The sequence below is a fragment of the Stomoxys calcitrans genome, chromosome 4 (assembly GCF_963082655.1).
Source record: "Stomoxys calcitrans chromosome 4, idStoCalc2.1, whole genome shotgun sequence".
NCBI classification, from domain to species: Eukaryota; Metazoa; Arthropoda; class Insecta; order Diptera; family Muscidae; genus Stomoxys; species Stomoxys calcitrans.
This window is the reverse complement of record NC_081555.1, coordinates 17973816-18000237: the sequence shown is the minus strand read 5'-3', so window position 1 is coordinate 18000237 and position 26422 is coordinate 17973816. Positions and strand designations below refer to the sequence as shown.

General features: G+C 35.1%; 2 protein-coding genes across 2 annotated transcripts; one reads left to right on the top strand and one right to left on the bottom strand.

Moving 5' to 3' along the window:
* Positions 1–2933: 2933 nt before the first annotated feature.
* On the bottom strand, positions 2934–11641 carry LOC106087917 (ubiquilin-1). Its single transcript, XM_013253132.2, has 5 exons — positions 11559–11641; positions 11294–11494; positions 9922–10597; positions 9119–9847; positions 2934–4485 (listed from the first exon to the last, which is right to left on the bottom strand). Exons 2-5 carry the CDS (start codon positions 11387–11389, stop codon positions 4409–4411), a joined length of 1578 nt encoding a protein of 525 aa, XP_013108586.1. The 5' UTR covers positions 11390–11494; positions 11559–11641; the 3' UTR covers positions 2934–4408.
* A 1132-nt stretch (positions 11642–12773) lies between these two features.
* LOC106087896 (probable RNA-binding protein CG14230) lies at positions 12774–14828 on the top strand. The gene is made up of 4 exons (XM_013253093.2): positions 12774–13053; positions 13113–13585; positions 13642–14566; positions 14624–14828. The coding sequence occupies exons 1-4, from the start codon at positions 12861–12863 to the stop codon at positions 14797–14799; spliced, it is 1767 nt and encodes a 588-aa protein (XP_013108547.1). The 5' UTR covers positions 12774–12860; the 3' UTR covers positions 14800–14828.
* The last annotated feature ends 11594 nt before the right edge of the window (positions 14829–26422 follow it).

Sequence of the window (26422 nt, the reverse complement as noted above, 5' to 3'; positions counted from 1 at the left end):
TCAATGCTGCATACTCAACTTAAAAAATTTTTCGCATCAAAAATTTATAATTTTGATGGGTTACCCCCTTTGGTAAAAAATTGCAAAAAAAAAAATGTTAAATTTAAAGGAATTTATATTATTTTTCGATTCGTGTTCGAATTTAGAACTGCGGAATGCTTTAAAATTTTCTAAATTCGAAAAAATGAAGGAGTTACAGCGTTTTCGAACTTAAAAGTGGCCTCGAAAATTTAATTTTTACGATTTTTTCATGGGAAACTTTCAAGTATTGCTACAATCAGCGCCATTACGGAAAGAGCTTTACTTCACGAAGCCAATGGTGTTTTCAGTATTTAGGAGTTCGAAAATCTAAGGAAGTTACAGCATTTTCGAACTCACGTAGATAAGATTTTTGAATTTTTTGGATATCAATTATGCGATTTTGAGCTTGTTTTTTTAAGGAAACAAAACAGGAATTGCGCTAAATCTCGTTTTACGCCATAAACTTCAATGCTGCATACTCAACTCAAAAAATTTTTTCGCTTCAAAAATTGAAAATTTTGGTGGGTTACCCCTTTGGTAAAAAAATGCAAAAAAAATAAAATGTTAAATTTTAACGAATTTTGTTTATTTTACGATTCCTCTTCGAATTTCCAAATGCCTTCGGAGTGCCTTAAAATTTTTTAAATTCGAAAAAATGAAGGAGTTACAGCGTTTTCGAACTTTAAAAGCGATTTTGAAAATTTTAGGCCCAAAATAAATCGATTTTGACGTTTTTTTTTCATAGAAAACTTGTGCAAATTGGTTGAAAATTGTAGTAACTACGGCCATTTAAGTGCAAATCGGACGATACATACATATGAGAGCTATATCCAAATCTGAACCGATTTTGATGAAATCTTGCAGATATGTTAAGATCAGTAACAAAACAATCCGTGTCAAGTTTCGTGCAGATAAGTTGAAAATTGTTATTACTACGGCCATTTTAGCGGAAATCGGGCGATACATATATGGGAGCTATATATAAATCTGAACCGATTTTGATGAAATCTTGTAGATATATTAAGACCAGCAACAAAACGATATTTGCCATATTTTGTGCAAATCGGTTCGAAATTGTAGTTACTGCGGCCATACAAGTACAAGTTTTTATAAATGAAGAGGTATTTAGGATAAGAAAACGTATCTGATACCCAATTGTCGAACCAAGTGCTAGGGGGACCACCCAACCCCCAAAACACCCCTAAATCGGACATATTTACCGACCATGGCAATATGAGACTCAAATGAAATTTATTTGCGAATAGAATACGAATCTGATATCCAAATGGGGACCACGTTTCTGGGGGTCCACCTTTTTCCCAAAACCACCCCCCAAACAGGACTTATTTACTGACCATGGGAATATGGGGCTTAAATAAAAGGTATTTGAGTGTAGAATTAGAATCTGATATCCAAATATGAGACGCCTCTCCCCAAAAACATTCCCCAAAGAGGACGAATTTACGACCATAGCCATATGGGGCGCAAATGAAAGGTCTCTGGGAGTAAAGCACGAATCTGATATCAATATTTGCGAAAAAGTGTCTATGGGGCCACCCCTCCCCCACAACACCACCCAAATAGTAAGTATTTTCTGACTCTTGCAATATGAGGCTCAAATAAGAGGGTTTTTAGAGTAGAACACGAATCCGATATATATAGTTTCAAGGCCAACTCACTGAGTGGTCGCCCATCCCCAAAACACCCCCAAGCCGGTCATGTTTGCCTATTATGGAAATATGGGGCTCAAATTAAAGGTATTTGGGATTAGACCACGTATCTGATATTAACATTAGGGACCACCACCATAACCACAACCCCCAAATAGGCCGTATTTGCTCACCAAGACAATTTGGGTCGTAAAGAGAGTGGAACTAAATATTTGTATTTTTTAGGGCCAACACCCAAACCGGACATATTTGCTGAGTTTTGCAATAAGGAGTTTAATTGAGATTTGAAAACGAATTTGATATCCAATTTTGAGGCCAATGGCAATATGAGGTTAAAATAAATGATATATAGATATATGAGAATAGAGCACGTTGCTGATATATTTCCCGGGCTTAGTGTTTGGGGGACCACCCCAATCCCCAAAACATCCCTAAATCGGGCATATTTACCGACCATGTCGATTTGGAGATTGGGGGATAGAGCAAGAACTGATACCCACTTTCGGGACCAATTTTCTGGGGGTCAACCCCTTTCCCAAAATACCCCACAAGCAGCAATTTTGTAGTGACCATCGCAAAATGGGGCTCAAATAAAGGTATTTGGGAGTAGAATACGAATTTGATATCTAAATTTAGGGCATCGCCGCTTCCCCAAAACACCCCCAAAGGGTAAAAATTTTTCGACCATGCCAATATGTGGTATTTAAGATTAGAAAACGAATTTGATAACCTATTTTGGGCCATGTGTTTTGGGGGACGCCTCATCCTGTAAACTCCCCTAAGCCAATGACATCATGGGGTTTAAATAAATGGTTTCTGAAAGAAGAGCATGATACTGATATTTTTTCAGGGCCAAGTACCTGGGGGACCTCCTCATCCCCGAAAACACCCCTAAATAAGATATCATGAGAGTAGCGGGCTGAAATAAAGTATTTTAAGAATGAAGTACACCTTACATCCAAACTAAAATTCGTAAACCAATTAAGATCATATGGGATTCGGACAAAGGCACTTATATTGTTAAACAATTATATTGTTAAACAATTAGTCAAGCGATATACTATATTCGTAGCATGGTATTTCACTAAAAGCTTTTTAATTGTCGAAAATAAATATTCCAAGGAAACTTTTGTTCCATATAAAGTAAAAGAAGGCGCAGCGCAGCCGGCCCGGGTCAACTATTTCCATATATATCGGCCTTCTACTTTTAACTCACCTGGGTTTGAAGAAAAACAAACGATGTTTCTTTAAATTTAAAAATAAAGAACAAACTTTATTTGTATCCCGTTATATTTAAACTTATAATGAATTTTTCAGTTAATCCTTTTTTCTGTTTGTGAATCTGGCTCTTTTTTTTTCTCAATGTTTTCCATTATGCAACGCAGGTGGCACCATCCATGTATGTAGGTATGTTTGTCTGACTTCTTGTCTGTTGTCTACACAAATTTCTAAATATTTTGTTATAGTAAATAAAAGTATTTTTGCTCTATTGTTTTATACCGATTTGTTATAGTTATGCCTATGTACAATACAAATTTGCAACTGCTTTTGAGTGTAGTTTTTTTGTTTTGTTTTGTTTTCTCTCATTTCTAAGTCATACAAAAAGCAGCAGAGCTCCAGACCAAAAACTGCTCTCGACAATAAAAAAACCAAATTTAAAAAAAAAAAAAACAGCAAACTGAGGGGATGGGGGCCAACACAAAATTTTAGTTATTTGTTTTGCTCAAGCAATTAAATCATATTTTTATGTAAATACAATATAATATATATATATAGAGTAGAACAATTCATATATGAAGTTTTTGTTTTTGTTTTTCTGTTTTAAATAATAAACATCGAAATAAGAAAATTACATTAAATGACAATAAAATGTCTGGTGTAATAGTTCCATTTAGGGTTTTCTTTTTTTTTTAACTGAAAAACAGTTTTTTCTGTTGTTTTTATTTTAGAAAATTATTCTGTTTTTATGATTATACAGGGGGATATATAGTATGCACTTAACAATCAAATTGTTTTTGGAATAGTTTAGGCGAATACATATAGCTTCTTCTTCCTAAGGTTTGAAGTGTGTGAGGGCGTAGGGGGGCATCGGGATCATAAATTATACAACACAACTTAGCATGTACTATATTTTAAGGGATTGGTTTTGGTTATGTGGACCTATTTGAATCGATCGATGGAAAATATCGATATACTTACATACCCTCTTATGGGTGTGTGGGTGTGATTATAAACTAAACATCAATACCCGATACTTAAATTAGATTAGTAAAATTCATACCAACAAGCAAAGCAAAAATTCCAAACTTTAGTTTTTCTATGGTACCCCTCCTTGAAATAATTCCCCAAAAAATGGGACCGCGTGCCTGCAACTAAAATTATACAATATATTTTTTTTTTTTTGCTTTAAGGGTTTTCAAATTTTCAACATTTTCGTCGATTAGTGGTGTTGTTGTCTTTATTCTGTTGAGCTATGTATTTTGTTGGAAATTTGTTTCTTTAAATTAGAGTTCAACCTCAATCCAAGCCAAGTATAATTATTTTGTTTTGTTTATATGTTGTGTGATTTTTTGTTTCTCTCTCTGTTGTTGTTTTTTTATATAGTATATAGTTGTATATATATATATATATATGTATATAGTTAGTTATATTTATAAAATAAGAATGAAGAAAAACGCTGACGTACACAAGGGGAGGAGGCAGGGGGTTTAGGTTTGTTAACTTAAGGACAATTGATTTAGCGATAACAGTCGTTCAACAGCTGCATTTATATCTCCGAAAGTGGCAATCAATGCTGCAATATAGAAAAATTTTAAAAATTAATAAAAAATTAATAAAAGAAAAACACTATCTAAAGGCTCATATAGCCCTTAGATAGTACGCAAGAAGGGAAACTTTAAAAGTCAAGCAAAGCCTTATATATTGGTTTGCCCAAAAAGTAATTGCGGATTTTTCATATAGTCGGCGTTGACAAATTTTTTCACAGCTTGTGACTCTGTAATTGCATTGTTTCTTCTGTCAGTTATCAGCTGTTACTTTTAGCTTGCTTTAGAAAAAAAAGTGTAAAAAAAGTATATTTGATTAAAGTTTATTCTAAGTTTTATTAAAAATGCATTTACTTTCTTTTAGAAAATCCGCAATTACTTTTTGGGCAACCCAATATATAACAATAGCCTACACCGGATAATTGTGAGCACCACACGGGCTTTGAGCTCTGATCTATGTGGTGTTAATCGTTATCACGAGAAGCTTGGCCGGAAGCTGCCGCGTGCGTCCACCGGTTGTGGAATGCCCCATACGTAGTAACTTTAATTGCAGTCGCGGACAATCAGCGGCATCGAGTGGAGAGGGGCTCCTCGGCGCCGGCTCTTGCTTCAATACTGCGTGCCTATGATGTCCGATATGGCAAGGCGATAACAGTCGTTCAACAGCTGTAACATACGTAGTAACTTTAATTGCAGTCGCGGACAATCAGCGGCATCGAGTGGAGAGGGGCCCCACGGCGCCGGCTCTTGCTTCAATACTGCGTGCCTATGATGTCCGATATGGCAAGGCGAGTTATTGGCACCTTTAAATAATCAAACGCTATAACGATCCCGCGGCGATCGGTTCTATGGATCGTTACGAGCTTGCTTATTTATAAAAGGGTGATTTTTTAGCTATTATCTTTTAAGCAACATTGGTTTAAACAGCTCACGAAAGTTTATTGTTTTGTTTCACTGTCAAACATTGTCATTGTAAGGACCCCACTAACCCTAGAATCAGCGAGCTGAAACTGGAACAGGGTAGTCAACGAACATAGGCAGAATTTGTGGCTGGAATACTTGGAGCAATCTAACTTAGGCACCGTTTTAGGCAAGTTGTGGTCTACGGTTAAGTCACTCTCGAACCCCTGTAGACGGGATGACAGGACCTCAGTCACGTTTGGCGACTGATTCGAAGAGAAGCGCCAGATTGTGCAACGTCAATTAATTGTGCATCCCAAAAGTGACCGGGCAAGGAGGAGAGCCATTCGCCGTATTCGTAGTCTTCGAGCCGATGGACAGCCATCACAATTTACCGTGGGCGAAGTTACAAATCATCCAAGGAATCTCTACATTGATGTTGAAGAATCTGGATTTTCCTGGAGCTGAGTACCTTACTACTGCCCTCAACCTGTCTTTGAACGCTCTTATAGTTTCCGATGTCTGGAAAATGAGCTGAATGGTTCCGCTACTGAAGCCTGGAGAGGACCCGAGTTTGGGGGAGTCATACAGAGCAATCTCCCTTCTCCCACCAGTAGCAAAGACGCTTGAGGCATTATTCCTCCCGAGGCTCATAGGGGAATTTTCATTCGCCGAGCTTAGAAATGGATCTCGAAGACTGCATAGCACAACAACTGCTTTGCATGCCATCGACGCACATATTTGCCGTGGCCTCAATCAGCCCAGGCCATGTGATAGGACGGTCCTCGTGCCACTGGACCCATCGAAGGCAAACTTTTTGAGGACATCGCCAACACGTCCCTCCAGCCAGAGCTGAAACGCTGGGTCGTCAGTCATTTGTGGAATTTAGGCATATGAAGTCGAAGCACCGTAGAGTAGATCAGAGAGTTTCCCAAGGCGGAGTAATATCTCCAGCATTGTTTGTCCTCTACCTATCCTCCATTCCACCCCCTCCAGATGGCATCAGGCCCCTCACCCATTGTTGACATCTGCGATAGGTTGAACGTCTACCTTAACGAACTTGCCTCATTTCGCTGCAAGCCACATTGTCCACTACAAATACGCGTGAGGTGAATACCGACCTAACAATCCCATGGCAGCTGTTTATATGTACCGCATAGACCCGATGGATTCCTTCATCGGCAAGGGCTGCCGCCTCAGTGTACAATACACTGCTACAACAATAACAACAACCGAGCTGACTGTGATGCTCGATGGAGAATTGGTTCCGACCATCAAATGTCCCGAAATACTTGACATTAGACAGCTCTTGCACATTCTCCCCACATGCTACAGAAATTTGCGATAAAGTCAAAAGTAGAAATAAGGTCAACAACAAGTCACTTGCCGGCAGCACTTGGGCGCAGATGAGGAAACCCTGTTGACCACGTACAAAGCAATTGGCCGGTCTATGGTAAGTAATGCAGCGCCAGTGTGGTCTTGTCAGCTTTGTGGCACGCAGTGGAATAATATTCAGATCTGTCAGAATGCCGGCCTCCGAACTCCTCGGTTCTCATGTGGACCACCTCCATCAGGAGACAAAGATCCTAACAGCGCGAAGACATAACTACATGCTGTCTAAGCAATACCTTTTGGGCTGTTATCGCAGAGACCATCCAAATCATCATCTTGTGGATAGATATCCACCGCCCAGAAGCCTTAAGGTAGATCTACATGATCTAGAGCGTGAGGTTCAACGCTAAAAAAGAGAACCTCTAGATCAAGCGGCATATCAAGCAGGTATAGACAACATTCTTGCAGACACGGATGCACGGTAAATGGCTACCGGGTTAATGTAGTCCTTGGAGAACGACCTTGCACCTGAAGAAATTGACCTCTCCCTGCAAACCACAGTAGTTCTGACTCAATTACGTTCTGGCAGATGCAGTCTTCTCAACTCCTACAGAGCAAGGATTGATGGCGACGTGCAAGATGTATGTCCCAATTGTAACCAAGGACTCAATGGGTACATAAATAAGCAGAATTGTGGATTTTGTAGTGAAGATCAGCCAGAAGCATTGCAAGAGCAACCAATGCATCCAGAAAAAGTCAGTTTGGTGCGGTTTATGGGTTGATGCCATCATTGGACCTTACTTCTTCAAAGATGATGCGAATCTTAACGTAACTGTGAATGATGAGCGCTACCGTGAGATGATATCCAACCCAAATGCAAAAGCTTGACTTGCGTGACATATGGTTTCTTTCAACAAAACGGTGCCACATGCCACACAGCACGCATAACAATGGACTTATTGAGAGTCGTGTTCGGTGAACATTTTATTTCACGCTCGGAACCGGTCAATTGGCTGTTAGATCGTGTGATTTAACCTTTAGACTATTTTTGGAAGCGACATTGAACCATTTATTCGTGAGATACCGTCCGAAATGTTGATAAGAGTATGCCAAAATTGGATTAACGGATGGACCATTTGCGGCGCAGTCACAAGAAAACATATGCATCAAATAATCTTCAAACATTAAGTTATATGGACCGTACTTTCGATTCAAATACCGTTTTTTTTTGCATTTTTCTGAAATTTATGTGTTTTTTTCCTATAACTCTTAAAAAATCAGCCTTTATGAGCTTGACAAGAATGTGTGAGGTGGTGTGGTGTTCACGCGAGAACGTCGAGTGTGAATATCTTTGCGGACAGAAAACTCGCCATCAGGGCAATACCAGGTCGGTAAAGTCACGAACAGTCTTGGAGTGTAAGAAGGTGGTTAACCCATTCTCTGAGAATGGCTCTAATCGCATCGTTTGGTTGCCGGGTCATAGCGGAGTAAGGGGAAATGAAAGAGCAGACGATTTGGCAGTGAAGGCCAAAAGGGAGAGCCGTCAATAACTTGGCTTTCGCGGCTAACGGACACCCGTATTTAGGTTGGGACACTATACCCGACCTGAACCAACTTAGAGGTGTGGTATAGATTTACATTAACAAGGTTACTTTTTAGTATTTAGAGCACACAACAATCAATTACTGGCTTAGGTGTATGTCCATTGTGGCATGGGGCGTATTTATATCCGCAGCCTCTTTTCAACCTAACCTATAAAACATGTTTACGCTTTGCTGTTAATTTTTTTTTTGTTTATTTGCTTGGATTTTCAATGTTTTTGTGTTCACATTTTCTTCTTCTCTTTTTCTAAAGAAAGTAGTAAGAGAAAACTTCAGATTTCTATTCGTTGCAACTCATAGCCATTTTTTTTGGTGCGTACAACGAGTCATCTACTCTCTTGCACTGTATATGAGTCCATTGTCTATGGACCAGTAGCGACACGATTTTTCGAGATTGCGTTCGATTGCCCTGTTGCTATCGTGAAACAGAAGATTCTTATGGATGATACTTAGCTCTCCCCAAAAATATCTTTTAGGTGCAACGATTAGAAATGGCTGACGTTTTCATTTGTTTCTTTGCTAATAGTCGTCTCAAGAGAGAAAAAGAGGAAATGAGTGAACATTAAAACTATTAAAAACACAATAAAATAACAAAAAGGATCTAATATTAAAATAAAATTGTTTAATTGAAAAAAATGTGACGACAGACAGTCGATTAAAAAATTGCAAAATCACTGTCGTTGCTCATTCAAAGTACTCTCAAAATTCTCTCTTCTCTTAATTCTCTTTGTTTATTTGTAATCTTTGCACCCAGCGCATTTAGAAGAGTCGGGAAGACACATCTACTTATTATTGAACATTTGTGCTTTTGACTAAACAAATTACATACCTTGCAAATTTGCTTCACGATTAACAAAGCCCATGGCGGCCAATTGTTCCAATTGTGATTGATAACGCACTTCAGGCGGCTGAGTGTTATCGGCGGTTGTCGACATACCATTCAACATGCGAGTCATAAAATCATTGAAAAGCTGTGCATTGGGACCACCACCTGGTGCTGTGGCTGGCCGACTGTCAGATGCTGTTGTATTGGTTGTGGTATTTGTGGTGTTTGTGTCTGTATTGGTGTTGCCTGGTGGTGCTGGCGGTACACCCAAAGAGCCCACCAAACCGGGTGCAGCCGACCTAAGTTGTTCCATGCCCTGTTGTATTTGCATGATGGCATTAATGGCCTCGGGATTTGATAGCATATTCATGACTTCGGGATTTTGCATTTGTGCCATAAACTGTGGCATCATTTGGCGTACTTGTTCCTGCAATTGAGGATTATTGGCCAACAGGGGACTGGTGCTCAGTAGGCGTGCAGCCATATCGGGATCCTGGTTCATAGCTTCAAACATCGAACGAGTGTAGGGTGCATTCAATAGATTTTGCATAAGTGAGGGATTCTCAGACATTTGTTGCAAAAGACTTTGCATAGCTGGCGTATTGAGGACACCGCGAGGTGGCAAGTCTGGGTTAGCAGTGGTGCCAGAACCAGTGCCCGAGGCATTGCCACGTCCACCCCATGGATTTGGCAAGGGTTCACGATTTTCGGTTCCCATTTGTGGATTGTTGCCTGTAAAATGAACAAAAAAAAAAAAAAGACATAATGACGAAATGATTTGGAGTCTAATAACAGTAAAAACACACCACTTCCATTGTCCACAAGACCTGCAAAAGGATTGCGTGACAATGACTCGGTAGCAGCATTCATCATTGGCTCTTGTATGTCGCGATAAATACGCTGCAAAGCATTATAACCACCTGGTACCGATTCCAAATTTGAAAGAGCACGATCATGGGAGCGCATTAATTCTTGCAACATAGAAGGATTCCTGGCCAATTCCATAGTTTGACGCAATAACTCTGGATTATTCAACATATGAGATATTTCAGGATTGCGTTGCATTAAATCTTGCATTTGGGGATTTGAGGTGATCAACTGACGCATAACATCGGGATTATTCATCATTTGTTGCACCATGGGATTATCCAACATGGTGCGCAACATATCGCCATTGTTCATGAGCTCACTTTGCATGCGGGCCTGCAAATCCATGAAGGAACCGGAGCCAGCACCCAAGGCCTCCATACCGGAGAGACCACCCAAAGTGTTGAGGCCAAATGGGGTCTGGCGCACATCGGCTGGAGCACGTTGTGCCGGTTCGCCGCTGCGAGTTTTGGCCTTGATAACCAAATGTACTGTAAGGCCATCCTTGATGTGGTGTGTTTGCAGAGTGTCGGTATCCTTCATTATTTTGCCGGCAAAAATCAAAACCAGCTGTTCCGGTTCGGCTTCAAATTTTTCAGCCACCAAGGCCTTGAACTAAAGGTAAGACAAAAACATGATAAGAAAGAGGAAGAATATTGAACGGTATGATGTTTTGTTTAGGTAAATAAATTAATATATTAATACATGCGTAAGAGATGTGTGGTTAAACAATTGGGTGGTAGATAGGTATTTCGTTAAGGTCAGTAAAGCAGGTTTTATTCTGACATTGACATTTTGCAAGAACACGTCATGTTATGTTGCAGATTGTTACTTTCTGGGTCACCACTTTAATGCTTTTTAATTTTGCTTTTGCTCAGCTAGAGCATACGTTAAGAGAAACAAAACATGTCAAGCCGAAATCTAAGCAAGACAAATGACAGGTGAAAATTACAGAAAAATAATAAAAAAAAATTGTTTTGCATTCTCATCATAAAGACCAGTGACGGTGAATGCACTGTACTTTGACACGCAATGTTTACCGCCACCTTTTTCAGTCACCATTGCCTACTACACCTCATAACCCCCCCACCATCCCTTCCGACTTTCAATCGACCAGCGACGGACCCATTCACAATCTACATATTAAATTCATTACAAATTCCGTTTTCCGCTGCTCCGCTTATACCACTGCGCGCCACCCCACCCCACACCAAACCACATCCAATAACTACTAACACCATTGCCGATCATAGAGGCCTTTCTTAGAATTTCGTAATATCTGCACATTTTTACATCATTATGTGGACTTACATCCTTTATTCCAGAATCTTCGTCCACCTCAATCATTTTCTTTTCTTTTGGTGTTTTTACATTAACCAAAATTCTTCGATTTCCACCTTCGGCCATTTTGATCGCTGCTCTTTGATGTCAACTGCAATTTTTTCACTTTCAATTTTTGCTGCTGCCTTTTGTCTCTCAAAGGTGGATTCACTATAATTTATATTGCCGTTTCTGTGTGAAAAAATGTACAATATTTTTGTTAATCAGACAAAACACCTTGTGTAAAACACTGTACTTTTATTTTTTTTGTAAGTATTAATTTAATGTGAATTTAATGTGAATATTTCTAGTGAATCGATTTCGATTTTAATCGATTCTAATAAATGCCCTATCATAATTATATCGATTTAAATTGGCTTCTATCGATTACCTTCGATATTTTGCATGCTTGCAATTATCGATAGTTGGTAAGAGGGAGTTACCACTTAGCCTTGAATTTGGGAGAACAGAGCTGTTATATTTTTTCGGTAATCGCTAGTATTGTTATTTTCACAGATGAAAACACATGTTTCTGGCGATTACTTTTTTAAAACACTACAAAAATCTCAATGACAACATAATACTACTATTATTGTATAATAGCTTTATAAGTTATGGGGAAATGTCCCACTGAATGAAATCATAAAGCTTTTCCTTCAAAATCTATTATCTAAAAAAGTAATCTCGAACAAATTTCGCAAAAACAAATCCCACAAAAGCAATGCGCAAAAGATAGTATGTAAAAGTATGTTTTCATTGGTCACTAAATCCCGATTCATGGTCTTTTCGAGATTTAATTGCTAAATCCTGAGTTTTTTTGCAGGTTTAACCATACAAAAATAAATCCAATTCTTGCAGGATTTAGACCATAGGTTTGACCATGTTTCCACTTGGAGCAAATCAAGATTTCCGACAGGAGTTCGGAAATCTCGTGTTTTGCAACGAGGTTTCCCATTTATTTTCAATGTGAGCAAATCTACTTATTGAGAAGATTTGCAGCTAATCTCCCTCCAAATTCAAATGCAACACTGCGTTTGCATTAAATACCGGTTATTATAAGGATTTTTGCTTTTCACAATAAAAACGCTGTCACAAACGTCACTGTTGACTAATAAAAACCGCATTAATCTTAGTGGAAATGGGTTTTGTAGATTATCTCAAATCAAGTGGATTTGGGCTTTAGTGAGAACACGGTATAAGGTCACTTGCGAAAACATATGGTGGATAGGAGAAAGAGAACATATTGACATCCTCAATGCCAAGAACTGAAAAAAAAAAATGTATGTCGTCTGATTGATTGGCTTAACCTTATTCAGTTAATCCTGGGAATGCATGGGTTGTCCAAAAATGAAACAGTCCGTGTCTTGGTCCCATTTAATTAGTTTGATTTTCGGTGCTGTCTTCGCCGTCTAAACAGCTGATTTTGTCAGAATTCAATGTTATCACTCCCATGGGAATGATGTAGAAAATAAAAATCAAAACAGAAATTGAAAAAACGTGGACAAAATTACAAGAATATATTTGGTGGGATAAATTAAACACCAAATCTATTTAATAAATGGAAACATCAAGATTTTTCGTGGCTAACCTACCGGCCAATACCAAAGATAGAGATTTGCGCAATCTTTTTCAGGATTATGGAGAAATTAGAAATATTGAGTTGAAGACTAAAGATAATCTAGTTGATCCAAATGATGTGAAGGTCATAGCCTTTGTAACACTAAACATTGGAGCCGACGATGCCAATTATTGTAAGTAAAATTATTTAAAGAATAGATTCTTTAATGTGATTTTTTTACCCATTGAAAAGGTTTAAGGGATCTTAATTGGCAAAAGATTAATGGCCAGCAAATCAAGGTATCACTGGCTAAAGAATCCTTTTTGGAGCGTCTGAAACGGGAACGCGAAGAGGCCAAGGCGGCAAGCGATGGATCACAGACATTGGTGAGAAAGCCTGAAGGCGAAGAATCAGAGTTATTGAGAGTCCCTAAACAGAATAAGCGTAGAACCTTTGATATCGATGCCGACCTAGATGAAGATGAAGTGGCTGCTGAATTGATGATTACCAAAAAACGTGCAGCCAATTCCTTGCACAATGGTAAAATAGTCATACAAAGTCAAGATGTGCAGCCCATTCATGTCATTGAAATAAAAAAGAAGACTAAGAGCCAGCTGGATGACAAATCGATGAGTGCCGATCAAAAGCGTAAGGAGTCTCTAAATAAAATGAAGAACCAATATCAGCAGCAGAAAACAGCTATACAAGAGGCCTTGCAGGGAATGGTATGATGATAATGCTTATGGAGAAAAGATGTGTAAAATTTCCATGTTCATTGTAGGATTCAAACAAGAAATCGAAAAAAATCAAATTTAGTGATGCAGAAAGTGATCCAGAAGAGCCGTTACAACAGCAAGCCCACACAAAGAAGTCCCAGACCAATATTTTTGGCTCTGAAGATGAGGATGGGGACAATGACAATATTCAATTCAAAGACTTGCCTGTGGGCAGGAAAGGCGATAAACTTGTACAAATGCAAGCAAAACAAAGTTTAGATCCTCGTTTTCGTATTGATGCCAAGTTTGTAGAAGACGACGATGAGGAAGATGAGGAGGAAGAGGGTCAGCATGACAATCAAATAAAAGGAAAAAATGACCAAGAAACTGATGAGAGACAATGGCAAATGAATATATTGGAACAAGTAGTGGGCACTAAATTAGATACTTTGAAAAGTTCAGACAAAATACATAAAAATAAGAAAATGTTACGTTATGACCCCTCAAAAGAGGAACATCAGAAATTTGAACGTTCTAAGGAAGAGCAAAACAAACAAAAGAAATCCAACAAAAAGGTTAAAGAAACGACCACCGACAGTCAAGATAATGAAACCCCTATTGCTACTGAAGTTTCAAAAGAGGTTTTCTATGTGGTCACCGATACCCTGCAAGAATCTCTGCGTTCAAGAGGTGAAGGTTTCAGCTTATTGAGTATGTTTGGCAAAAATGATCAACTAGAAGAGCGTGATGAACAACTTAAAAAACTGGGCAATGAGAAGATTTTGGTAGGCAACAAATTAGAAAAGGCATTGCATTCCAATCCGTTTACATATGACTCGACTTCTGAGTCAGAGGCAGAGGCACACGAAGAGGAACAAGAAAATTCCGTAGGAAATTCCAATGAAATTGCAGCATCAAAGAAAACCAAAAATAAATTAAAAATAGCTGTTGAATCATTTTTCATACCCAAAAATGATCAACGCCTCAAAGGTAGGTTGAATGTATGGTAAATAAGAAATTTACATTTCATGACATCATTTATTGCAGATGGTGCCTCCTTCTTTATTTATAACAAATCGGAAGATGCTGCTGCTGAAAATTACGAAGAAGTACGAAACCGTTTGAAAAAGATTATTAGAACTAAAATTACAAAAACAAAAAAGAATTTAGCCAATGCTGGCTATAAAATCAAAAGGAAAGGTACTGCCATGAAAGGTAGATGAATAAAGTATCAAAGAACAATAAAACAAAAGTCAAAATAGTTTTTGTAATATACCAAAAAGTAAGTACAAAGGGATACTTTTATGGGAGATATCTTTAAGGTGAAAATTTGTTCTCTGGGAATCCTTATTCAGACAAGCTGAATTGTACTTTTTCTGTCGAAAATCCAATTCAGCCAGGCTGAAAGGAAGCCTTACTGTGGAAAATCTAATTGAGCTAGGATGAATTGCAGTTTTTCTATGGAAAATATAATTCAGGCCAAATTTTGAAGTTCGCAAATGAAAGGAAGTAATAGCAATTTCAAATCCACGTAGATTTTTTTTGTATTTTTGGACCCAATTAAGAGATTTTGAGCTTGTTTTTTGAGGAAACAAAACAGGAGTTGCGCTAAATCTCGTTTTTTGCCTTAAACTTCAATACTGCATACTCAACTCAAAAAATTTTTTCGCTTCAAAAATTGAAAATTTGGTGGGTTACCCCCTTTGGTAAAAAATTGCAAAAAAATAAAATGTTTAATTTGAAGGAATTTAGTTTATTTTTCGATTCGTGTTCGAATTTCGAACTGCGGAATGCTTTAAAATTTTCTAAATTCGAAAAAATGAAGGAGTTACAGCGTTTTCGAACTTAAAAGTGACCTCGAAAATTCAAGGCCAAAAATAAATAGATTTTTACGATTTTTTCATGGGAAACTTTGAAGTATTGCTACAATCAGTACCATTACGAAAAGAGCTTTACTTCACGAATCCAATGGTGTTTTCAGTATTTAGGAGTTCGAAAATCTAAGGATTGCATTTTTTGGATATCAATTATGCGATTTTGAGCTTGTTTTTTGAGGAAACAAAACAGGAGTTGCGCTAAATCTCGTTTTACGCCATAAACTTCAATACTGCATACTCAACTCAAAAAATTTTTTCGCTTCAAAAATTGAAATTTTTGGTGGGTTACCCCCTTTGGTAAAATATTGCAAAAAAAATAAAATGTTTAATTTGAAAGAATTTAGTTCATTTTTCGATTCGTGTTCGAATTTCGAACTGCGGAATGCTTTAAAATTTTCTAAATTCGAAAAAATGAAGGAGTTACAGCGTTTTCGAACTTAAAAGTGACCTCGAAAATTCAAGGCCAAAAATAAATAGATTTTTACGATTTTTTCATGGGAAACTTTGAAGTATTGCTACAATCAGTACCATTACGAAAAGAGCTTTACTTCACGAATCCAATGGTGTTTTCAGTATTTAGGAGTTCGAAAATCGAAGGAAGTTACAGCATTTTCGAACTCACATAGATTATTTTTTGCTTTTTTTGGATATCAATTATCCGATTTTGAGCTTGTTTTTTTGAGGAAACAAAACAGGAGTTTCGCTAAATCTCGTTTTTTGCCTTAAACATCAATACTGCATACTCAACTCAAAAAATTTTTTCGCTTCAAAAATTGAAATTTTTGGTGGGTTACCCCCTTTGGTAAAATATTGCAAAAAAAATAAAATGTTTAATTTGAAAGAATTTAGTTCATTTTTCGATTCGTGTTCGAATTTCGAACTGCGGAATGCTTTAAAATTTTCTAAATTCGAAAAAATGAAGGAGTTACAGCGTTTTCGAACTTAAAAGTGACCTCGAAAATTCAAGGCCAAAAATAAATAGATTTTTACGATTTTTTCATGGGAAACTTTGAAGTATTGCTACAATCAGTACCATTACGAAAAGAGCTTTACTTCACGAATCCAATGGTGTTTTCAGTATTTAGGAGTTCGAAAATCGAAGGAAGTTACAGCATTTTCGAACTCACATAGATTATTTTTTTGCATTTTTTGGATATCAATTATGCGATTTTGAGCTTGTTTTTTGAGGAAACAAAACAGGAGTTGCGCTAAATCTTATTTTTCGCCATAAACTTCAATACTGCATACTCAACTCAAAAAATTTTTTCGCTTCAAAAATTGAAAATTTTGGTGGGTTACCCCCTTTGGTAAAAAATTGGAAAAAAAATTAAATGTTTAATTTGAAGGAATTTAGTTTATTTTTCGATTCGTGTTCGAATTTCGAACTGCGGAATGATTTAAAATTTTCTAAATTCGAAAAAATGAAGGAGTTACAGCGTTTTCGAACTTAAAAGTGACCTCGAAAATTTAAGGTTCAAAATAAATAAATTTTTACGATTTTTTCATGGGAAACTTTCAAGTATTGCTACAATCAGTACCATTACGAAAAGAGCTTTACTTCACGAATCCAATGGTGTTTTCAGTATTTAGGAGTTCGAAAATCGAAGGAAGTTACAGCATTTTCGAACTCACATAGATTATTTTTTTGCATTTTTTGGATATCAATTATGCGATTTTGAGCTTGTTTTTTGAGGAAACAAAACAGGAGTTGCGCTAAATCTTATTTTTCGCCATAAACTTCAATACTGCATACTCAACTCAAAAAATTTTTTCGCTTCAAAAATTTAAAATTTTAGTGGGTTACCCCCTTTGGTAAAAAATTGCAAAAAAAATAAAATGTTTAATTTGAAGGAATTTAGTTTATTTTTCGATTCGTGTTCGAATTTCGAACTGCGGAATGCTTTAAAATTTTCTAAATTCGAAAAAATGAAGGAGTTATAGCGTTTTCGAACTTAAAAGTGACCTCGAAAATTCAAGGCCAAAAATAAATAGATTTTTACGATTTTTTCATGGGAAACTTTCAAGTATCGCTACAATCAGTACCATTACGAAAAGGGCTTTACTTCACGAATCCAATGGTGTTTTCAGTATTTAGGAGTTCGAAAATCGAAGGAAGTTACAGCATTTTCGAACTCACATAGATTATTTTTTGCTTTTTTTGGATATCAATTATCCGATTTTGAGCTTGTTTTTTTGAGGAAACAAAACAGGAGTTGCGCTAAATCTCGTTTTTTGCCTTAAACATCAATACTGCATACTCAACTCAAAAAATTTTTTCGCTTCAAAAATTGAAATTTTTGGTGGGTTACCCCCTTTGGTAAAATATTGCAAAAAAAATAAAATGTTTAATTTGAAAGAATTTAGTTCATTTTTCGATTCGTGTTCGAATTTCGAACTGCGGAATGCTTTAAAATTTTCTAAATTCGAAAAAATGAAGGAGTTACAGCGTTTTCGAACTTAAAAGTGACCTCGAAAATTCAAGGCCAAAAATAAATAGATTTTTACGATTTTTTCATGGGAAACTTTGAAGTATTGCTACAATCAGTACCATTACGAAAAGAGCTTTACTTCACGAATCCAATGGTGTTTTCAGTATTTAGGAGTTCGAAAATCGAAGGAAGTTACAACATTTTCGAACTCACATAGATTATTTTTTTGCATTTTTTGGATATCAATTATGCGATTTTGAGCTTGTTTTTTGAGGAAACAAAACAGGAGTTGCGCTAAATCTTATTTTTCGCCATAAACTTCAATACTGCATACTCAACTCAAAAAATTTTTTCGCTTCAAAAATTGAAAATTTTGGTGGGTTACCCCCTTTGGTAAAAAATTGGAAAAAAAATTAAATGTTTAATTTGAAGGAATTTAGTTTATTTTTCGATTCGTGTTCGAATTTCGAACTGCGGAATGATTTAAAATTTTCTAAATTCGAAAAAATGAAGGAGTTACAGCGTTTTCGAACTTAAAAGTGACCTCGAAAATTTAAGGTTCAAAATAAATAAATTTTTACGATTTTTTCATGGGAAACTTTCAAGTATTGCTACAATCAGTACCATTACGAAAAGAGCTTTACTTCACGAATCCAATGGTGTTTTCAGTATTTAGGAGTTCGAAAATCGAAGGAAGTTACAGCATTTTCGAACTCACATAGATTATTTTTTTGCATTTTTTGGATATCAATTATGCGATTTTGAGCTTGTTTTTTGAGGAAACAAAACAGGAGTTGCGCTAAATCTTATTTTTCGCCATAAACTTCCATGCTGCATACTCAACTCAAAAAATTTTTTCGCTTCAAAAATTTAAAATTTTAGTGGGTTACCCCCTTTGGTAAAAAATTGCAAAAAAAATAAAATGTTTAATTTGAAAGAATTTAGTTTATTTTTCGATTCGTGTTCGAATTTCGAACTGCGGAATGCTTTAAAATTTTCTAAATTCGAAAAAATGAAGGAGTTACAGCGTTTTCGAACTTAAAAGTGACCTCGAAAATTCAAGGCCAAAAATAAATAGATTTTTACGATTTTTTCATGGAAAACGTTCAAGTATTGCTACAATCAGTATCATTACGAAAAGAGCTTTACTTCACGAATCCAATGGTGTTTTCAGTATTTAGGAGTTCGAAAATCGAAGGAAGTTACAGTATTTTCGAACTCACATAGATTATTTTTTTGCATTTTTTGGATATCAATTATGCGATTTTGAGCTTGTTTTTTGAGGAAACAAAACAGGAGTTTCGCTAAATCTCGTTTTTTGCCATAAACTTCAATACTGCATACTCAACTCAAAAAAATTTTTCGCTTCAAAAATTGAAAATTTTGGTGGGTTACCCCCTTTGGTAAAAAATTGGAAAAAAAATAAAATGTTTAATTTGAAGGAATTTAGTTTATTTTTCGATTCGTGTTCGAATTTCGAACTGCGGAATGCTTTAAAATTTTCTAAATTCGAAAAAATGAAGGAGTTATAGCGTTTTCGAACTTAAAAGTGACCTCGAAAATTTAAGGCCCAAAATAAATAGATTTTTACGATTTTTTCATGGGAAACTTTCAAGTATCGCTACAATCAGTACCATTACGAAAAGGGCTTTACTTCACGAATCCAATGGTGTTTTCAGTATTTAGCAGTTCGAAAATCGAAAGAAGTTACAGCATTTTCGAACTCACATAGATTATTTTTTGTATTTTTTGGATATCAATTATCCGATTTTGAGCTTGTTTTTTGAGGAAACAAAACAGGAGTTTCAGTAAATCTCGTTTTTTGCCTTAAAATTCAATACTGCATACTCAACTCAAAAAAATTTTTCGCTTCAAAAATTGAAAATTTTGGTGGGTTACCCCCTTTGGTAAAAAATTGCAAAAAAAATAAAATGTTTAATTTGAAGGAATTTAGTTTATTTTTCGATTCGTGTTCGAATTTCGAACTGCGGAATGCTTTAAAATTTTCTAAATTCGAAAAAATGAAGGAGTAACAGCGTTTTCGAACTTAAAAGTGACCTCGAAAATTTAAGGCCCAAAATTATTATATTTTTACGATTTTTTCATGGGAAACTTTCAAGTATTGCTACAATCAGTATCATTACAAAAAGAGCTTTACTTCACGAATCCAATGGTGTTTTCAGTATTTAGGAGTTCGAAAATCTAAGGAAGTAACAGCATTTTCGAACTCTCATAGATTATTTTTTGGATATCAATTATGCGATTTTGAGCTTGTTTTTTGAGGAAACAAAACAGGAGTTTCGCTAAATCTCGTTTTTTGCCATAAACTTCAAAACTGCAAACTCAACTCAAAAAATTTTTTCGCTTCAAAAATTGAAAATTTTGGTGGGTTACCCCCTTTGGTAAAAAATTGCAAAAAAAATTAAATGTTTAATTTGAAGGAATTTAGTTTATTTTTCGATTCGTGTTCGAATTTCGAACTGCGGAATGCTTTAAAATTTTCTTAATTCGAAAAAATTAAGGAGTTACAGCGTTTTCGAACTTAAAAGTGACCTCGAAAATTTAAGGCCCAAAATTATTATATTTTTACGATTTTTTCATGGGAAACTTTCAAGTATTGCTACAATCAGTATCATTACAAAAAGAGCTTTACTTCACGAATCCAATGGTGTTTTCAGTATTTAGGAGTTCGAAAATCGAAGGAAGTTACAGCATTTTCGAACTCACATAGATTATTTTTTTGCATTTTTTGGATATCAATTATGCGATTTTGAGCTTGTTTTTTGAGGAAACAAAACAGGAGTTTCGCTAAATCTCGTTTTTTGCCATAAACTTCAATACTGCATACTCAACTCAAAAAATTTTTTCGCTTTAAAAATTGAAAATTTTGGTGGGTTACCCCCTTTGGTAAAAAATTGCAAAAAAAATAAAATGTTGAATTTGAAGGAATTTAGTTTATTTTTCGATTCGTGTTCGAATTTCGAACTGCGGAATGCTTTAAAATTTTCTAAATTCGAAAAAATGAAGGAGTTACAGCGTTTTCGAACTTAAAAGTGACCTCGAAAATTTAAGGCCCAAAATAAATAGATTTTCACGATTTTTTCATGGGAAACTTTGAAGTATTGCTACAATCAGTACCATTACGGAAAGAGCTTTACTTCACGAATCCAATGGTGTTTTCAGTATTTAGGAGTTCGAAAATCTAAGGAAGTAACAGCATTTTCGAACTCTCATAGATTATTTTTTGGATATCAATTATGCGATTTTGAGCTTGTTTTTTGAGGAAACAAAACAGGAGTTTCGCTAAATCTCGTTTTTTGCCATAAACTTCAAAACTGCAAACTCAACTCAAAAAATTTTTTCGCTTCAAAAATTGAAAATTTTGGTGGGTTACCCCCCTTGGTAAAAAATTGCAAAAAAAATAATATGTTTAATTTGAAGGAATTTAGTTTATTTTTCGATTCGTGTTCGAATTTCGAACTGCGGAATGCTTTAAAATTTTCTGAATTCGAAAAATTGAAGGAGCGTTTTCGAACTTAAAAGTGACCTCGAAAATTTAAGGCCCAAAATAAATAGATTTTTACGATTTTTTCATGGGAAACTTTGAAGTATTGCTACAATCAGTACCATTACGAAAAGAGCTTTACTTCACGAATCCAATGGTGTTTTCAGTATTTAGGAGTTCGAAAATCGAAGTAAGTAAGTTTCAGCATTTTCGAACTCACATAGATTATTTTTGCATTTTTTGGATATCAATTATCCGATTTGGAGCTTGTTTTTTGAGGAAACAAAACAGGAGTTTCGCTAAATCTCGTTTTTTGCCATAAACTTCAATACTGCATACTCAACTCAAAAAATTTTTTCGCTTCAAAAATTGAAAATTTTGGTGGGTTACCCCCTTTGGTAAAAAATGGCAAAAAAAAATAAAATGTTTGATTTGAAGGAATTTAGTTTATTTTTCGATTCGTGTTCGAATTTCGAACTGCGGAATGCTTTAAAATTTTTTAAATTCGAAAAAATGGAGGAGTTACAGCGTTTTCGAACTTAAAAGTGACCTCGAAAATTCAAGGCCAAAAATAAATAGATTTTTACGATTTTTTCATGGGAAACTTTGAAGTATTGCTACAATCAGTACCATTAAGAAAAGAGCTTTACTTCACGAATCCAATGGTGTTTTCAGTATTAAGGAGTTCGAAAATCGAAGGAAGTTACAGCATTTTCGAACTCACATAGATTATTTTTTTGCATTTTGTGGATATCAATTATGCGATTTTGAGCTTGTTTTTTGAGGAAACAAAACAGGAGTTTCGCTAAATCTCGTTTTTCTCCATAAACTTCAATACTGCATACTCAACTTAAAAAATTTTTTCGCTTCAAAAATTGAAAATTTTGGTGGGTTACCCCCTTTGGTAAAAAATTGCAAAAAAATAAAATGTTTATTTTCAAGGAATTTAGTTTATTTTTCGATTCGTGTTCGAATTTCGAACTGCGGAATGCTTTAAAATTTTTTAAATTCGAAAAAATGGAGGAGTTACAGCGTTTTCGAACTTAAAAGTGACCTCGAAAATTTAAGGCCAAAAATTAATAGATTTTTACGATTTTTTCATGGGAAACTTTGAAGTATTGCTACAATCAGTACCATTAAGAAAAGAGCTTTACTTCACGAATCCAATGGTGTTTTCAGTATTTAGGAGTTCGAAAATCGAAGGAAGTTACACCATTTTCGAACTCACATAGATTATTTTTTGCATTTTTTGGATATCAGTTATCCGATTTTAAGCTTGTTTTTTGAGGAAACAAAACAGGAGTTTCGCTAAATCTTGTTTCTTGCCTTAAACTTCAATACTCCATACTCAACTCAAAAAATTTTTTCGCTTCAAAAATTGAAAATTTTGGTGGGTTACCCCCTTTGGTAAAAAATTGCAAAAAAATTAAATGTTTAATTTGAAGGAATTTAGTTTATTTTTCGATTCGTGTTCGAATTTCGAACTGCGGAATGCTTTAAAATTTTCTAAATTCGAAAAAATGAAGGAGTTACAGCGTTTTCGAACTTAAAAGTGACATCGAAAATTTAAGGCCCAAAATAAATAGATTTTTACGATTTTTTCATGGGAAACTTTCAAGTATTGCTGCAATCAGTACCATTACGAAAAGAGCTTTACTTCACGAATCCAATGGTGTTTTCAGTATTTAGGAGTTCGAAAATCGAAGGAAGTTACAGTATTTTCGAACTCACATAGATTATTTTTTTGCATTTTTTGGATATCAATTATGCGATTTTGAGCTTGTTTTTTGAGGAAACAAAACAGGAGTTGCGCTAAATCTTATTTTTCGCCATAAACTTCCATGCTGCATACTCAACTCAAAAAATTTTTTCGCTTCAAAAATTTATTGGTAAAAAATTGCAAAAAAAATAAAATGTTTAATTTGAAAGAATTTAGTTCATTTTTCGATTCGTGTTCGAATTTCGAACTGCGGAATGCTTTAAAATTTTCTAAATTCGAAAAAATGAAGGAGTTACAGCGTTTTCGAACTTAAAAGTGACCTCGAAAATTTAAGGTTCAAAATAAATAAATTTTTACGATTTTTTCATGGGAAACTTTCAAGTATTGCTGCAATCAGTACCATTACGAAAAGAGCTTTACTTCACGAATCCAATGGTGTTTTCAGTATTTAGGAGTTCGAAAATCGAAGGAAGTTACAGCATTTTCAAAAATTGAAAGTTTTGGTGGGTTACCTCCTTTGGTAAAAAATTGCAAAAAAAATAAAATGTTTAATTTGAAGGAATTTAGTTTATTTTTCGATTCGTGTTCGAATTTCGAACTGCGGAATGCTTTAACATTTTCTAAATTGGAAAAAATGAAGGAGTTACAGCGTTTTCGAACTTAAAAGTGACCTCGAAAATTCAAGGCCAAAAATAAATAGATTTTTTCATGGGAAACTTTCAAGTATTGCTACAATCAGTACCATTACGAAAAGAGCTTTACTTCACGAATCCAATGGTGTTTTCAGTATTTAGGAGTTCGAAAATCGAAGGAAGTTACAGCATTTTCGAACTCACATAGATTATTTTTTGCATTTATTGGATATCAATTATACGATTTTGAGCTTGTTTTTTGAGGAAACAAAACAGGAGTTGAGCTAAATCTTATTTTTCGCCATAAACTTCCATGCTGCATACTCAACTCAAAAAATTTTTTCGCTTCAAAAATTTAAAATTTTAGTGGGTTACCCCCTTTGGTAAAAAATTGCAAAAAAAATAAAATGTTTAATTTGAAAGAATTTAGTTTATTTTTCGATTCGTGTTCGAATTTCGAACTGCGGAATGCTTTAAAATTTTCTAAATTCGAAAAAATGAAGGAGTTACAGCGTTTTCGAACTTAAAAGTGACCTCGAAAATTCAAGGCCAAAAATAAATAGATTTTTACGATTTTTTCATGGGAAACTTTGAAGTATTGCTACAATCAGTACCATTAAGAAAAGAGCTTTACTTCACGAATCCAATGGTGTTTTCAGTATTAAGGAGTTCGAAAATCGAAGGAAGTTACAGCATTTTCGAACTCACATAGATTATTTTTTTGCATTTTGTGGATATCAATTATGCGATTTTGAGCTTGTTTTTTGAGGAAACAAAACAGGAGTTGCGCTAAATCTTATTTTTCGCCATAAACTTCCATGCTGCATACTCAACTCAAAAAATTTTTTCGCTTCAAAAATTTATTGGTAAAAAATTGCAAAAAAAATAAAATGTTTAATTTGAAAGAATTTAGTTCATTTTTCGATTCGTGTTTGAATTTCGAACTGCGGAATGCTTTAAAATTTTCTAAATTCGAAAAAATGAAGGAGTTACAGCGTTTTCGAACTTAAAAGTGACCTCGAAAATTTAAGGTTCAAAATAAATAAATTTTTACGATTTTTTCATGGGAAACTTTCAAGTATTGCTGCAATCAGTACCATTACGAAAAGAGCTTTACTTCACGAATCCAATGGTGTTTTCAGTATTTAGGAGTTCGAAAATCGAAGGAAGTTACAGCATTTTCAAAAATTGAAAGTTTTGGTGGGTTACCTCCTTTGGTAAAAAATTGCAAAAAAAATAAAATGTTTAATTTGAAGGAATTTAGTTTATTTTTCGATTCGTGTTCGAATTTCGAACTGCGGAATGCTTTAACATTTTCTAAATTGGAAAAAATGAAGGAGTTACAGCGTTTTCGAACTTAAAAGTGACCTCGAAAATTCAAGGCCAAAAATAAATAGATTTTTACGATTTTTTCATGGGAAACTTTGAAGTATTGCTACAATCAGTACCATTACGAAAAGAGCTTTACTTCACGAATCCAATGGTGTTTTCAGTATTTAGGAGTTCGAAAATCGAAGGAAGTTACAGCATTTTCGAACTCACATAGATTATTTTTTTGCATTTTTTGGATATCAATTATGCGATTTTGAGCTTGTTTTTTGAGGAAACAAAACAGGAGTTGCGCTAAATCTTATTTTTCGCCATAAACTTCCATGCTGCATACTCAACTCAAAAAATTTTTTCGCTTCAAAAATTTAAAATTTTAGTGGGTTACCCCCTTTGGTAAAAAATTGCAAAAAAAATAAAATGTTTAATTTGAAAGAATTTAGTTTATTTTTCGATTCGTGTTCGAATTTCGAACTGCGGAATGCTTTAAAATTTTCTAAATTCGAAAAAATGAAGGAGTTACAGCGTTTTCGAACTTAAAAGTGACCTCGAAAATTCAAGGCCAAAAATAAATAGATTTTTACGATTTTTTCATGGGAAACTTTCAAGTATTGCTACAATCAGTACCATTACGAAAAGAGCTTTACTTCACGAATCCAATGGTGTTTTCAGTATTTAGGAGTTCGAAAATCGAAGGAAGTTACAGCATTTTCGAACTCACATAGATTATTTTTTTGCATTTTTTGGATATCAATTATGCGATTTTGAGCTTGTTTTTTGAGGAAACAAAACAGGAGTTGCGCTAAATCTTATTTTTCGCCATAAACTTCCATGCTGCATACTCAACTCAAAAAATTTTTTCGCTTCAAAAATTTAAAATTTTAGTGGGTTACCCCCTTTGGTAAAAAATTGCAAAAAAAATAAAATGTTTAATTTGAAAGAATTTAGTTTATTTTTCGATTCGTGTTCGAATTTCGAACTGCGGAATGCTTTAAAATTTTCTAAATTCGAAAAAATGAAGGAGTTACAGCGTTTTCGAACTTAAAAGTGATCCGAAAATTCAAGGCCAAAAATAAATAGATTTTTACGATTTTTTCATGGGAAACTTTCAAGTATTGCTACAATCAGTACCATTACGAAAAGAGCTTTACTTCACGAATCCAATGGTGTTTTCAGTATTTAGGAGTTCGAAAATCGAAGGAAGTTACAGCATTTTCGAACTCACATAGATTATTTTTTTGCATTTTTTGGATATCAATTATGCGATTTTGAGCTTGTTTTTTGAGGAAACAAAACAGGAGTTGCGCTAAATCTTATTTTTCGCCATAAACTTCCATGCTGCATACTCAACTCAAAA